This window comes from Pagrus major, chromosome 11 (genome assembly GCF_040436345.1).
Source record: "Pagrus major chromosome 11, Pma_NU_1.0".
Taxonomy (NCBI): Eukaryota; Metazoa; Chordata; class Actinopteri; order Spariformes; family Sparidae; genus Pagrus; species Pagrus major.
Window position 1 is genome coordinate 4,497,239 of NC_133225.1, and position 16,129 is coordinate 4,513,367.

Consider the following 16,129-nt stretch of genomic DNA (forward strand, 5'->3'; position numbering starts at 1 on the left):
TACCCCTCACACTGAATAAACACTGCAGCTTATGTTAGTACATCTGGCCGATATTTCCATTTTAACATCCATAAACTCACCATTACCGTGTGATCATAAAAGCTGAGAGGCCTTCATCTATAAAAACAAAACAGCACCGGCACGTTGTTACGTCTAGATTTATGTGCCGTTTCACAGATAAACTCTTCTGGCTTTTTTTTGTTTTGTTTACGTCTTCAAAATGATTTTGTCAGTAGAATTAGACAAAAGACCACCCAAGAGACCACCCGAACGGACGTTGCAGCAAAGACAGATTTATTTAGTAGAAATCTTCGTACAGTAATGGTAACACTGCTGGGAAATGACAACTCCCTCCGTTGAAACATCGGGCGGCCACAGTGAAAAACATTTCTATTTTGTTGGCTAAAAACCTTTGAGCAAACTGCAAATCTGAGACGAGGAGGCACTTAGACTGTTGTGTCCATGATTGTGGAAAATTACATCAATCTGCTCTACTCAAAACATTTCCAGACATGATACACTCAAAGAAAGATTTCATTAGCAACAGACTCGGGAAGATTATTAAAAAAACTGGACATGAGGTGAATTAGCAGGGAGTACCTGTCTCGACTCCAGTGTACTGACAGTATTATCATGAGAGGGACTTGATTAGAGAATTAATTATCTGTCCGTCTATTCTTATTCTCCAGTTAGATTAGCAGGGAGGGCTGACCCCTGGTCAGTCAGTGAGGCTGCTAGTAGGAAAAGTGGTTCAGTCCAGCGGTTTCACATTTATCTGAAACCAGACTTGGTGTTAAATTCTTCTATTCAGCGCTCAGAGGCGAAGTTAGAGCGAGCTCCGACGTCTCGTCTACAGCTTGGCCTTTCCCGGCTGCAGCTGCAGGCTCTGAAGCTTCATGGCGAGGCCCATGTTCCCTGTGATCTTCAGTTTGCCTTGGAAAAACGCCTGTGGATCAGAGAGGGTGAAGAAAAAAAGTCAACCAGACAGTCCTGAATCTGAAGTACGGCTCTGGGGAAGAGAACTACATGCTGCTGGTTTTAAGAGTTACCGTGAGAGATTAACTCAACCCAGGGGAAAGTGGGGCAACGGCAACAACGGCTTATAAACTGTCAGGAAACTGCGTGGCACAGAGACGCAGAGGGAGGTAGAGTTACAGATATATGACCGTTTGTGGAGAAAAACAAGAGAAATGAATCAGCAGGTAACAATTTGAGCACTCTGTGTGAGCAGGAGTTCTTATTTTATTAACTGAGTTCCCAGAAGGAAAACGTCTTAAACGTCTTTCATGTGGGTTTATGACATGATCTAGTCTAAAAGATGATCTAGTCAGGTCCAATTGTCTAACTGATGGGGGGGTAAAGCAGTGGAAAAAACTCCTGAGTTGTAGCCGGCTCAGCTATCCATCATGGCACCAGCGCAGCACAGTGACAGCTTCTCTGGGGACTCATGAAACATGTGATCACTGTGAACGGTCGTGGACTGATGGGCTGAGAGGTGTGTCATCGCAGCACTCTGCCAGCACACAACACAAACGACCTTGGTGGCCTTGTGATTCACTGCTTTTGTCCGTAATCACTCAAAGTTGGAAAACATGATGTGAAAAACAAGATCAGCCTTGAGTGTTGAATCATGAGAAACTCTAATGCTGAACCTGAAGAAGTTTGTTTCCACATACGGTGATTCATTTTTTATAATTCTGTGTGCCATATGACTATTTACATTTTATATATTTATCTTTTAAATATATTTGCTGCTATCCATCCATCCATTGTTATTAATACAGTTTGAGTCCGGTGGGCCTACCTGCCGCTGCCAGCGCTGGCCGGTTGCCAGGCCATTTGGCAGAAACTGCAGTTGCATTTTTTAATTTCAAGGTTAAAAAAATTATATTATGTACAGGCGGGAGAAAATATCGATACAGCACTCTATCATATTGCTTCCTCTTGTAATGTGAGTATCAGTACGCCGGCTCCATACATTGATATTTTCAGTCTCGCCAGAGTTCCTACTTCATAACTCGTTGTGGTGTATTCCTTTAAACGTTTTAACAACAGTGTCTTATCTCAATTCACGTAAAAGTCTGAGAACATTCAACAGATATTGTGATGTTTCATTAGATGATTGTCTGGTTATGTATTTCCCGTTAATGTTAGTGGATTCCCACACCTTATATCAAGCAATAGTGCAACCAGCGCCAAAAGGCAAAACATCCATTAAAGTCCAATGACGTTGAATAAATTGCTCACTTCCTAACCCTGTGTTGCCATCTTCCCTGGTGAGTATTCTCTCTCTGGTCCACTCTCAGAACAAACCTAGCCTTAGCTCCGCTGGCTCGTTGCGTGAGGAGGGGAATGAGGGATGTGACGGCCACGTAGGTCGATGTGTTTACCGGGGAAACTAGTGCTAGTAATGCGCTGTATCAGCACCGCAGCCGACTGTCTATTTATGTAACAACCTCAACAAAATCACAGATGCACTTTTTCAGAATTATCGTTTCCCATTACTCGTCATTATGCTAAGCAAGGCTGATCTGTTGTGCTGGCTCTCTGGAAAAGTACACTTATCTTGTAATGCTTGAATTAATCAAAACATGGGGATGAATTAAATAAACAAAACTCTGCACTTGCAGATAAGTGTGGGCAAAAAACCAACATGTTCCAGCTGGAGGGCCTCATCAGTGTCAGCGCAGTTTTGTTTATATTTAATCTTCCTGACGGTGCACCCAATATGTTTTTTTATATTTGGAAGCAGTGCTGACTTATTAATTTTTTTAATTAATTAATCAAAATATGGGAACGATTTGTATCTCCTGCTCACACAGTTGCATTTCGAGCGCTCAATGTGAACATTATGTACTTACTCACCACAGCAAGATGGTGTTTGTGGGGTTGAGTCAACTTAAACTACATCGTGTGTGTGTGTTCATGGAAATGAAGGAAAATATCACCCAGTACAACAGTGTGGCTCACTGATGTGTGTCAGAGTAATTAAATATACAGCATACATGAAAAATAGGTCTTGCCATCCTAACTTACGTTTCTACTGACATGTTTGAGAATATCTGACGCTGACTGGAGCTTTATGTTCTGAACTGAAAATGGAATGAACCTCTGTCATGTTTCTATGCTGTTAAAGCTTCATGCAGGAGAACTGAATTATGATTTCATCCAACATAGCAACGGCTTTATGGCCTCTGGTCTAAGGGCGGTAAATTGGCACAATCAGCAAATAATGATGCAGCACAGTGTTTCCTCTTCGTTTCACCCAGGCGCTGACAAAACATCGTGTTCGTACAACATCCAACTGGCGAGCAAATCTGTTCCACTTTTTTTTTAGGAGAACCTCTGGAACGAACACACCGGCTGAGGCGGAGGTGAAAGCAAGAAGCCAGGAGGACGTGCCACGAGAGAAGGCCTCGGCATGTTAGTCAGTACCTGATTTGGAGTGCACCTTATTTTCTTCTTCATTATTATTTTGTTTCTTCCTCTCTTTTAGAATAAATAGGATGATTTATCAATATTTATGAAGGGTATTTCTCACTATTCTTGGTCTTACTGTCACCTCTACTCTTTTTTTTAGATAATGAAGTCAGACTCCCTCTGTGTGGGTGTTGTAACTCGGGTTTCTCTGTTTTGACAGCTGAGCTGGCTCAGGTGCTTTTTAGCGCCTGTGAATGAGAGTCAGTATTTGACGACCTTGGAATGAGACTGAACAATCAACTCTCTCTTGAATGGCTCACTGCACGGTTAACATTTCTTACTGTCCTAAAAATTGGCTGTGAAGAGGTCCCTTCCTAATATGATTCATTACAGGTGATGGACAAAGTCTTCTTTCAGTGTTCGACTCACCACTTTAGGCCGAACTCGAAGTGGAACGACTTCTGTATTTTCATTTTTCATGTACTACTGATCCTCTTCTTGGATTCTTAACTACAGAAACACTTAAATTAACTACTGATTTATCATCTTTCTTACAGTTCAGCTGACACTAATATGAGGGCTGTTTGAGTCAAACTAAACATCAATCCATCAACACTGCCGCTCACTCCACACTCACCAACCGCCTCACTGAAATCAAATCCTGGATGCAATCTAACTTCCTCCAACTAAACTGCGACAAATCGGACATGGTCATCATCGGCCCCAAACCCCTCATCAAAACCACTCACAACTTCTGCCTCACTGTAGACAACTCCACCCTCTCTCCCTCCCCACACAGTCGCAACCTCCGAGTCATCTTTGACAACAACCTCTCCTTTCAACAACACATAAATCAAATCACCAGAACTGCCTTCTTCCACCTCAAAAACATAGCCCGTCTCCGCCCATCACAATCAGAATCAGAAATACTTTAATGATCCCAGAGGGGAAATTGCTTGTGTTACAGATGCTCCCATTCAAAAGTCTTAGAAAACAAGCAGAAAAATAATAACTATAAACTATAAATAAGCAAGAACACTCTCCTTCTCTGCTGCAGAAACCCTGATCCACGCCTTCATCACTTCCAGACTTGACTACTGCAACAGCATCCTCTACGGCACCTCATCCAAACTCCTAAATAAACTCCAATACGTCCAGAACTCTGCTGCTCGCCTGCTCACCCTCACCGCTGACCACATCACCCCCGTCCTCCAGAAACTCCACAGGCTCCCTGTCGCACAATTCAAAATCCTCCTCCTCGCTCACAAAGCCCTCCACAACTAGGCCCCCCCTCCCACCTCGCCGACCTGCTCCACCGCCACAACCCATCCCGTACCCTCCGCTCCTCCGACGCAAACCTCCTCACTCCACCACACAGGACCACGCAACCGAACCTGGGGCGACAGAGCCTGCTCAGTAGCTGCCCCCCTCCCCCTGAACCAAAACTCACCTTTTCAAAACTGCTTTTAATGTGTAACTTGTCTCTTTTTGTATTTTTAGTGTGTTGTTTTTATTATTCTTAAAAGTGTCTTTGTGTACCTCAATATATAAAATGTATTATTATCATACAAAGTTTTGTATTCCCTCATTGTGTTACCGTCCTTCCACAGCAGCTCAGCAGGGAAACAGACAGAGGGGGAACTTCATACTTCTTCATACCGGCTGAACTTTAGAGTCGATGTTTGCACAGAGAACAGAGATCCCTTGAGTATTTCTGAAATACTGATCTCGAGGTAATTGGTTGTAAAAATATAGTGGTTTTGAATTTTTTCACCCGGTTCTAGCATTTATGAAGTGCTTTTAAAATATTCAAAAAATCAACATGGAATTATTATTTTAAGGCCATATCGCTGTGCCCTATCCAAAAGTACATATTCGCATGTGAGTGTTCCTTAATGACAAAAAATTTATCAATATTAACCCCAACTCACTTAATTATTGATATTTATAAACTGTACATTCATTATTGAGTTTCTTGCTTCAGAAAGACTGATGTTGCTCTTGAAAAAAGAGATCTGGTGCGTGATGATAAGGGGAAAATAGTCCTCAAACTCCCACCGAGATTAAATACTCACAGTCTGTGGGTTCATCTTCCCCGTCATCAAGGCCAACAAGTCTGTATCCGACATGGCAATGGTGCAATCTGCTTTCTTATCTTCAGGGCAGAGACACAGAAGCAACGCTTAATTACTAAAACAGAAACATACATCTCAGGGATATTTATTCAATGACTTGCAGGCAGGGCACAAAATTAGTAACCAGCCATCTGCCAAATGCTGGAAGCTTCATTCAGCAGCCGACAAAACAAAATGGTAATCTATTGAGTTGCTGTTAAATCTGAACATTCATTTCACCGTTTGCCTGGTGGACAAATATGTTAATTTTGCACCCTGCATCGAGGCAATAGATGAAGCCAATATCTATATGACAAAAACAGTGTGTGCAGGCCTTGAACTTTAAACTGCATTTCCATCCATAGTAGAATATTAACATAATGACATGTCACTGGAGGTTACCACCGCCGGACGAGACAGCAGAGAGCACTGATACTGCTCTCTAGGCAGCTAATGTTCTCACCCGTGTCGTTGTGAACACAGCCGCTGCCGTTCTTCACGTCCACAAACCACGTTGCCTCCTGTCCATTCGGGCCGTCCTTCACCTTGAAGGCAAACACTCCCCCGATCTTTTTCACAAACTGCTCTCCTTCCTGCGCAAAGTACACAAAGGTTTGACACACAGTTGATTAAACACCACAGCATCTATATTACATTTAAATTAAGTTTCAGGATGCCATATATATATATTTTTATATGCTATTTTTAAGTTATGCTACAGAAATACCACCCTCTCATATGTGACTAACACTATACATGTTGTAGGAGACTTTTAGACTTTTTATGAACAACATTTTAAATTCAAAATGTGAAGCTGTTTCAGGGTTTTCTCCATAAATCCAGAGATATTCAACACACAGTAAAGATGTGTTTAGGGGTTCATAGATACAAGAACCACATTAATGTGTTATTCTGTGCCTAAATAATGGCAGAAAATGTGCAAACAGTAAAAAATTAAATAGAATTAAGGCTATTTCATTGTTTCTTTGTATGTTAGTATGTTAAATTCTCCCTGCAGAAGGTATAATGTGGCCAAAGAGTTAGTAAATCAGCTGTGGGCTTCATAAAACTTGTTTTTTTTTTAATCGATATCATGTATGAAAATGCATGAAATGATGATTGTGAGTTTCAGAAGTGAGTTTTTCATATAATTTCTGAACAGATTTATGAATTTTAATCCCTGATTACCATTGAAGCTACTGGAATAGTAAATTGTGCTAATTTGTGTGATTTGTTTCTACAAAACATGAGTGAACGTGGACCTATAATGAGAGCTGGAGACACGTCGGAGGGAGAGCCACGTTCATTCCTATGAAAGCTTCTCGGTGGTGCATGAAGCCAAAAAAGATCAACTTCCAGGATAAGATTACTCAGATCTTCCGTTTTGTCCAGCTCATAGATCGTTTGAACTTGAGACTTCTGCTGGCAACGGCGGCTAACGTCAGGTTTGTCTCTGGCTACCTTGAAAGGGCATAACATCATTTAATTGCGCAGCTCTTTCATACTTTCCAAATGTTATCAGACTGAATGGATCAAATAATTACCTTGAAATAAATGACTTCACAGGGGTTGTGACACAGTTTATCCACCATTTTACAGCACTTCGTTTACAATATAAGCTCATGGGAAGAAATCTTTATGGGCCCCAGTGCATCATGGACGTTGTAATCACACGGTGTTGGCCACTATGTCATCCTAGCTTCAAAGCCTGGTGCTCATCCTGGGGGCTAATGGTTAATGTGTTTTCAGGTATTTAGATTTTAATTTTTTATTTTCCAACTCTGTAATTCTTAATCCCCACTTTAACTATCTCTAAAGGCCACCATATGTTAGTAATAGGAGGTCGTGTGAATGCAGAACTAAATGTTATAACTTCACAAAAGTTCACAAGGGTGCAAATAAAAGATCTTAAAGATACCAAAGGTACTCGGTAGAGATTTTGACCCCTAGTGATGCTTAGGAGCAATGTTTTTAATCAGTGTACCCCCCTTTGCAATGGTTTATGAACTGTTTGTTAGACGTTGGGGTCACACACTATGTGTTTTGTCGAGAAACAGTGAATTTAAAGAGAAGCTTTGTTTACCACAGCTTTGTGCAGACTACAGAGGCAACATGTTTAAAGCTAAAGCTCTTCCTCAGGCTACACTAACTTATTGGCTTAAGTGTTTATGGAGATCACACCGCAGCTGAACATGCATCAATCGACAAAGAGTTACAGAGTCCAACCCTGATTCTGCCAAACAAATTAGGATCTAAATAGAAACAGAAAAATCCACTTCCCTCTCCACATTTAAATAATATGGAAATAAAAACAGACTCTCTCGCTGAAGATGAGCTCCACATCGAAAACTTTGAAACAGTTGCATGAGATATTACTCTAAACCATGTGACCCCCCGCTGCCATTTTCTCACTGATGACAAATCCCATTCATTACACAGACAGCACAGCCTGCGAGCTTGAGATGAGTCTGATATGAATGAGGTCACGCAAAGTCAACTGCTTAAAAAAAAAAACCCAACATTTGGAGGAAACCATTTGTCTGATTGGGTCAACATAAGCTCGAAATGTGCAATAAAATGAATGTTTGGAAATTGATCCCAGTGTGCCACCGTGAGGCTCGTCGACCCAGAAACACTGTGTGTGTCAGCGTAAGTCACACAGGCCCGCGACTGACAACACTGCCTCCTGTTGTAAGTTATGTAATCACCTCCTGGAGCTTCTTGTTGATTTCCTGGAACACAGCATGAGCCTTGAACCCCTCCAGTCCGTCACTGGCACTGGTGTTCATGGCTTGAATCCTTGACATGGAGAAAACAGGAGAAAGTAAGGTCAGCTGTCAAAGAGATGTCTTATATTGTATATTTCTGTAAGCTATATTTGTCGGCACACTTATTGTTTTGTAAAGATCTCGCCACTAGAGCTCAGTGTGCAGTCAGCCTTATCTGTGTCATATTCTCACGTGTGAACTGGGGTAGACTGTCTCAGTATCTGCGATCTTTCTATCTGATCGCTGATAAAATAAGCTACTCTGGCTCCGATGCAGCATCCTCTCACACAATGTCGCGCCCACAACACTATCTGACTGGTAACACGTCACAACTAGACGCCTGTAAACACTGAATCGTCTGAATCTGCAAAGTAAATAGTAACTAAAGACGGAGAGGACGTGCAATGTCGCCAAAAATCAAAAATACTCGAGTAAAGTACCTGAAAGTTGTGCTAAAGAACAGTTCTTGAGTTAATTCTGTCACTGGTTGTTTGAAGTTTTGACACAAAGATTTTTCATTTTTACTGCAAATGAATATCAATCCCAAATATTGTTTTTCAGCCTCCTTGATTTCTAATAATCAATATCGCTGCATCGGTCGACCCCTAATGTGAAAACCACCGAATATTAACTACAGCTGCAATGATTAATCAAATAATCAGTTAGTTATCAATGTATTGAACTAATCGGTAGCTATTTTGATAATTTGACAATTCCACCATCTTAAATGTGATTATTTTCCGATGTCTTCACTCCTGTGTGACAGTAAACTGAATATCTTTTTAATCGTGGACATCAGATTGATATTTTTCACCTTTTTTTAATGAACCAAACAATATAAAATAATCCACAAATTAGCTGCCAATGAAAACACTGGTTAGCTGCAGCTCTTCCAGTCAGCTAATCTGAGATGACACACATATTATTAAACATAATCTTTGTGTCTTCACATGAAAACTTCCAGCTGAATCCAGGACGTCTCCATCTTTGAGCACCTGTGAGCTGAGGAGCAGCTGAACACACACAAACCTGTTGAGGAGGATGATGGCACCTCTTCATGCTGCTATAACTACACAATTACACGCTAATTGTGTTGTAAACAACGCAGGGTTAGCATGCTAGCAGCTAATTTTACAGGGGCTTTGACATTTCTTAGCTAACTGGGTGAAATGTGAAACGACGGTCACCTCTATGAATTATTAAAAAACACGTCAGTGAACACGTCACGGGTTTAATTCACTGTACCAGGCTTTGTTTGTGTTCTTACCTTGGTTTCAGTACTTCAGGCATGTTGCTGTCACGCTGTCTGAACACAGTGCCTCAGGTTTTACACTGATGTAGCTCCGCTGCTGCTCGCTAACTGCACTTCCTGTTTCTTCCTGATGCGCCGAGATCATCGTCAGACTCGATGAGTCGACGTCAGAGAGCAGAGAGTCGATCCTCCATCCAGATGATCCAGATGATCCAGATGTGACTGAAGCGCGTTTAATAGCATCTGTGTAACTGCGAGGAAAGTGCTTTGTAGTCAATGTTGTCAACTATTCCTCTAAATAAAGAAATGAAAAAAGGAAAATATTACGGAAGCCCTAAAGGGAGTTGTTATTTCGAGATAATAACTCGAGATCTCGAGAAAACGAATGAAATTAACTCGTTATCACGGGAAAACGGAGGAAATAAAATGTATGAACGCATGTTTCCGTAAAATATTCCTACTTAGTAATAATAATAATAATCATCAGTATAATGATAATAATAATAATAATAAAGATAATAACTGTAATAATAAAGATAATCCTCATCATAATTATAATTATAATAATAGTAATAATAATAATAATCCTTATAATGATATTAATAATAATCATAATAAAGATAATAACTGTAATAAAGATAATCCTCATCATAATAATTATTATTATAATAATAATCACGATAATAATAATGGTCATTATAATTATATTAATAATAATCAGAATAAAGATAATAATAATAATAATAATAATAATAACAATTTTAACAATCACAATAATCATAATAATGGTAATAATAGTAATAAGGATCATGTTAATAATGATAATAATAATCACTGTTACTTTAAAAATGCAATATATTACGTATTTGTCACCTTTATTTTAAAGTAATGTATTACGTTACAATATTACTGTCTGTGTAGAGTAATAAATGACATTTTACACTACTTTTTATTACTTTTTATTATTTTCATTCATTCATTATTTGGACAAACGCAGCCCGGTTGAACCAAAGCTTGTTGGTTAGCATGCTAGATATCTCTGCAACACAACACACACGGTTTTATCTTCACTTCCGGTTAATTTTAGTTAATTTTGAATGTTTTAAACATAAAATCCCCAGCACCAGGACTGAAAAACACTGAATTTTAAACAAAGATTCTCACGTATTGCACTGAAGAGGGAGTGATGAGCTGATCAAACGTCTGGACTCTGAGCCAAACAGGTGAATCACAGTAAGCATTTGTGTTAGTTTCTTTTTGTGTTATCGTAAAGTATTTTGTGTGTTTTCATCTGAAAATGAAGAATAAATACTTCCTATGCATTCTAACACAATATATTACACTGAGAGAGTGCTGCACCAAAAGGTTTGCATTGCTATCCATGTCCATCCAAATGTTGCCCATGGTCTTCTTCTCCGGCGAGTTAGTCAGGAAAAACACAGAGAAAAACAATTTCATGACCCATTTCATGTGTTCCAGGGCTGCACAGACATGAAATATGTGCAATCGTATGTCCATGTTAGACTTTGGTCAGTGCAGATAAGACATGTATACTGGGTCGCCCTGTGTAAGGGTCACCCTACAGGTGCACCTGGTCAGTTATCTAGTGCTCGATTAAATACATGAAGCCCAGTCCCAGCAGGTCACATCATTACAAACACACCAAACAATAGAAATCCATGGCAGTGACATGGTCTCATACACGTCGTGGTATAAATACACACAATGTTAGAAGACAGGTGGTTTGAAAGGAGTAAAATAATCCATCTACATCAAACTGGAACGACCGTCTGTGAACAGAGGAGGTGGTCTACAAGAATCAACAATCAGCCACTGAGCAGGTAAAACAAGGTAGAAGACCTTTTCTCACTGCGACTGAAAAAAGTTTTAGTTAGGCACGAATCCTAAGTGCTGTTTCGTAGGCAACTGGACTTGAAGAGTTCTCTCCCCAGACAGCTTAACAACCATTCACACCTGGGCTCACCTAGCACCAGAAACCCACATGAAGGCCGGTTGGGTCAATGACTCACAAGTGGCCCTAACGACTCTGAAACTCAGAGCTCAGCAGGAGTGGAGGAGAGTCCTCATCCTGTGGCCCTCCTCAGCCACGACTGTGAGCAGGAAGCACAAGAGGACGGTGTTTTTTTTTATCCCTGTTTCTGCACGTTTCAAGTCCAAGCACTCATTCACACATTGATGTCAAATTTTAAGGTATCCTCCAGACTCACTGCCAAAGTCTCAGCGACTGTTTAACGTCACTATTTGAAGATACAGTAGCAGGTGAATCTTTGAGAATAACTGCAGGATCTCAAACAATCAGACAGAAACAGTTTAAAAGTGTAAAATGCTCCCGTCTATGCAATGCAAAGAGGACAGGTCAGCAGATGAAACTGTATCTTATGTGCAGCCTGACTGGTGGCAAACACCAGAAAATCTCATCAGTCTAATGGAAGCAGTGAACTATCACCCTCAATGCTTCTGTTGAGCAGAGAGGTCGGGGGGGGAGGAGGCCTCAGATTGTGGCAGGCAGAGGCTGGTGAGTGGGGGAGGGCTCGAGGCCGAGCGCCCGAATGACACTGGGCATGATCACTTTCTCACCCGTCACAAGTGATCGGCTCAATGCTTGACAAGCCACGGGAAGCCAGGCGGTGCTGTCCCGTTACAAGACTCTCGCTGGTGTGTTGGTCTGTGGTCAGTGTGTGTGTGTGTGTGTGTGTGTGTGTTGGGGGGGGGGGGGGGGGGGTGTTGAACTCAGACCACACAGCTTGGTGAACTAAAGGCCAGATGATAATCAGGAAAACACTGCCCTCTGCTGGCCAGAAGACCACATAATAACATGTTGGGCTCTGACATGTGCTATGTGAGCACTGAATAACCTATTGGTTACTGCAGAGCTCAAAGAAGCACATGATCTTTACATAAAAATAAATTTAACCGAGGCACTAATTATACCTGTACAGAAGAATATTAGGGCCAGGGATGAGGGGAAAAAATGAGAGGAGGAAGTTTTTTTTCATTATGCACTTCAAGAAAAAAGTCGAAATGTTGAGAATAATGTCAGCTCTTCTGGTCCCTCAAATCCAGTTCGGGGAGCGACTGACAGCTATGCGAGCTGCCCGAGCATCCGGTCTCTGCCATCACTACATCCTTTCGAATTCAGCTTGCGTGAATGCAGCCACCTCTTCCACGCTTGTTTGTTTTTTCCTTCTGAACAGACAAAGTTTTCGGGCACAGTCTTTTCAAAGTCCTGATACTAACAACTCCACTGTGTTTATGAGCTAAAAGAGAAATAATTTCTTTGTTACTAAAGTCCAGTTTCACCAGTTCATCTACATAAGGCATTTTGTTGAGCTGTTTGATGTCGTCTCACAAGGTCGACTTTAATCTTGAAATGTCAACTTTATTCTCGACATTACGACTTCTTTCTTGAAGTGCATAATGAAAATAAAAAAACTCCCTCCTGACATTTTTTTTCTCACCCCTGGCCCTAATACGCCTCCGTATACATGTGAGGAAATAACCTACTCTATAAACTACTTCAAATCTAAGGGGTCATTATGTTTACTGTCAGTGAAGTGGCAGTGAAATTTTAGTTCAGTCAGACTCAATTAGAGGCCTTTAACACAGGGAGGACATATGGAGGACTGAAACTGACAAAATCAAAATAAATTAAGAAATACATACATTGCTCAGTAAATAATGGAAAAAAGAAAGGATGCAGCGCCCCCTATCGGGATGTACCTGTTGTGTAGATTGTGGTAACAGTTTTAGTTTAGCCTCTCCATTTAGCCTCTCCATGACACTTTGGTCCTTAAAGCTGGTAAAACAAGGTAAAACAGTGCAAATTAGATGGTGTAACAAGTTCTCTGATTGGTTATTGTCATCTGCAGACGTATGACAGCGTGTTTAGCACGTGGCTATCTTGAATGTAATAACTTCTAGACTTTACAAATGTTATTGGACCGAATGGCTCAAAGTATGACAGTAAAACGAGTCATTTCACGGGGTTGTGACGCTCAAACGTGTAACTACATCGCCACGTGATGCACTGCGACCCAAAAAGACTTGTTCCCACATTGTGAAAGAATGGTCTGTAAGGGGGGGAGGGACAAAATGGCTGACTCAGTGACTTGACCCTTAGTGGTACTCATTAAACTACAAAACACTTTGTGACTTTCGCTTTATTTCCTTCAAAACTCTGGCTCGTATTAAAGTACCGGCGACATTTGTGGTCAATTTTGAGTCAATCGGTCAAGCGGAACCCTAACCCTAACCCTAACCCTAACCCTAACTCCAGCCTTAAGCCAGTCTCATGAAACATTGTCTCTTTTCACTAAAATATTCACCAAAAATACAAATTTCACCGGAATCCGATGGGGACTGCTGTGTCTCGTTCAGCCAGTATAGGAGCACATTTGGGAGTGATTTCGAGTCAATCGGTCCAAAGACCTGGAAGCTATTGAAAAAATGGGCCACTTTTTTCTTTAAAATATTCACCAAAATTACAAATTTCACCGGAATCCGATGGGGACTGCTGTGTCTCATTCAGCGAGTAGAGGACCACATTCGTGACGAATTTCGAGTCAATCGGTCAAAAGACGACCGTAACCCTAACCCTAGCTCCATAACCCTAACCCTAACCCTAACCCTAACCCTAATGCCAGCCTTAAGGCAGTCTCATGAAACATTGTCTCTTTTCACTAAAATATTCACCAAAAATACAAATTTCACCGGAATCCGATGGGGACTGCTGTGTCTCATTCAGCGAGTAGAGGACCACATTCGTGACGAATTTCGAGTCAATCGGTCAAAAGACGACCGTAACCCTAACCCTAGCTCCATAACCCTAACCCTAATGCCAGCCTTAAGGCAGTCTCATGAAACATTGTCACTTTTCACTAAAATATTCACCAAAAATACAAATTTCACCGGAATCCGATGGGGACTGCTGTGTCTCGTTCAGCCAGTATAGGAGCACATTTGGGAGTGATTTCGAGTCAATCAGTTCAAAGACCTGGAAGCTATTGAAAAAATGGGCCACTTTGTTCTTTAAAATATTCACCAAAAATACAAATTTCACCAGAATCCGATGGGGACTGCTGTGTCTCGTTCAGCCAGTATAGGAGCACATTTGGGAGCGATTTCGAGTCAATCCGTCCAAAGACCTGGAAGCTATTGAAAAAATGGGCCACTTTTTACTTTAAAATATTCACCAAAAATACAAATTTCACTGGAATCCGATGGGGACTGCTGTGTCTCATTCAGCGAGTACAGGACCACATTCGTGACGAATTTCGAGTCAATCGGTCAAAAGACGACCGTAACCCTAACCCTAGCTCCATAACCCTAACCCTAACCCTAATGCCAGCCTTAAGGCAGTCTCATGAAACATTGTCTCTTTTCACTAAAATATTCACCAAAAATACAAATTTCACCGGAATCCGATGGGGACTGCTGTGTCTCATTCAGCGAGTAGAGGACCACATTCGTGAAGAATTTCGAGTCAATCGGTCAAAAGACGACCGTAACCCTAACCCTAGCTCCATAACCCTAACCCTAACCCTAACCCTAATGCCAGCCTTAAGGCAGTCTCATGAAACATTGTCTCTTTTCACTAAAATATTCACCAAAAATACAAATTTCACCGGAATCCGATGGGGACTGCTGTGTCTCGTTCAGCCAGTATAGGAGCACATTTGGGAGCGATTTCGAGTCAATCCGTCCAAAGACCTGGAAGCTATTGAAAAAATGGGCCACTTTTTACTTTAAAATATTCACCAAAAATACAAATTTCACTGGAATCCGATGGGGACTGCTGTGTCTCATTCAGCGAGTAGAGGACCACATTCGTGACGAATTTCGAGTCAATCGGTCAAAAGACGACCGTAACCCTAACCCTAGCTCCATAACCCTAACCCTAACCCTAATGCCAGCCTTAAGGCAGTCTCATGAAACATTGTCTCTTTTCACTAAAATATTCACCAAAAATACAAATTTCACCGGAATCCGATGGGGACTGCTGTGTCTCATTCAGCGAGTAGAGGACCACATTCGTGACGAATTTCGAGTCAATCGGTCAAAAGACGACCGTAACCCTAACCCTAGCTCCATAACCCTAACCCTAACCCTAACCCTAACCCTAATGCCAGCCTTAAGGCAGTCTCATGAAACATTGTCTCTTTTCACTAAAATATTCACCAAAAATACAAATTTCACCGGAATCCGATGGGGACTGCTGTGACTCGTTCAGCCAGTATAGGAGCACATTTGGGAGCGATTTCGAGTCAATCGGTTCAAAGACCTGGAAGCTATTGAAAAAATGGGCCACTTTTTTCTTTAAAATATTCACCAAAAATACAAATTTCACCGGAATCCGATGGGGACTGCTGTGTCTCATTCAGCGAGTAGAGGACCACATTCGTGACGAATTTCGAGTCAATCGGTCAAAAGACGACCGTAACCCTAACCCTAGCTCCATAACCCTAACCCTAACCCTAACCCTAATGCCAGCCTTAAGGCAGTCTCATGAAACATTGTCTCTTTTCACTAAAATATTCACCAAAAATACAAATTTC

General features: G+C 41.2%; 1 protein-coding gene across 1 annotated transcript; it reads right to left on the reverse strand.

Annotated features, from left to right (window-relative positions):
- Positions 1 to 273: 273 nt before the first annotated feature.
- Positions 274 to 9,683, reverse strand: scp2b (sterol carrier protein 2b). The gene is made up of 5 exons (XM_073477135.1): positions 9,570 to 9,683; positions 8,243 to 8,333; positions 5,998 to 6,127; positions 5,496 to 5,575; positions 274 to 946 (listed from the first exon to the last, which is right to left on the reverse strand). The coding sequence occupies exons 1-5, from the start codon at positions 9,590 to 9,592 to the stop codon at positions 851 to 853; spliced, it is 420 nt and encodes a 139-aa protein (XP_073333236.1). The 5' UTR covers positions 9,593 to 9,683; the 3' UTR covers positions 274 to 850.
- Positions 9,684 to 16,129: the final 6,446 nt, after the last annotated feature.

Excerpts from the sequence above, each read along its gene's own strand:
- scp2b (XM_073477135.1), bottom strand. The coding sequence starts at position 9,592 with ATGCCTGAAGTACTGAAACCAAG. Across the intron at positions 5,576-5,997 it reads CTGTGTTCACAACGACACGG|ATAAGAAAGCAGATTGCACC; the intron begins GTGAGAACATTA and ends TCTGCCCTGAAG. Across the intron at positions 947-5,495 it reads GGAAGATGAACCCACAGACT|GCGTTTTTCCAAGGCAAACT; the intron begins GTGAGTATTTAA and ends TCTGATCCACAG.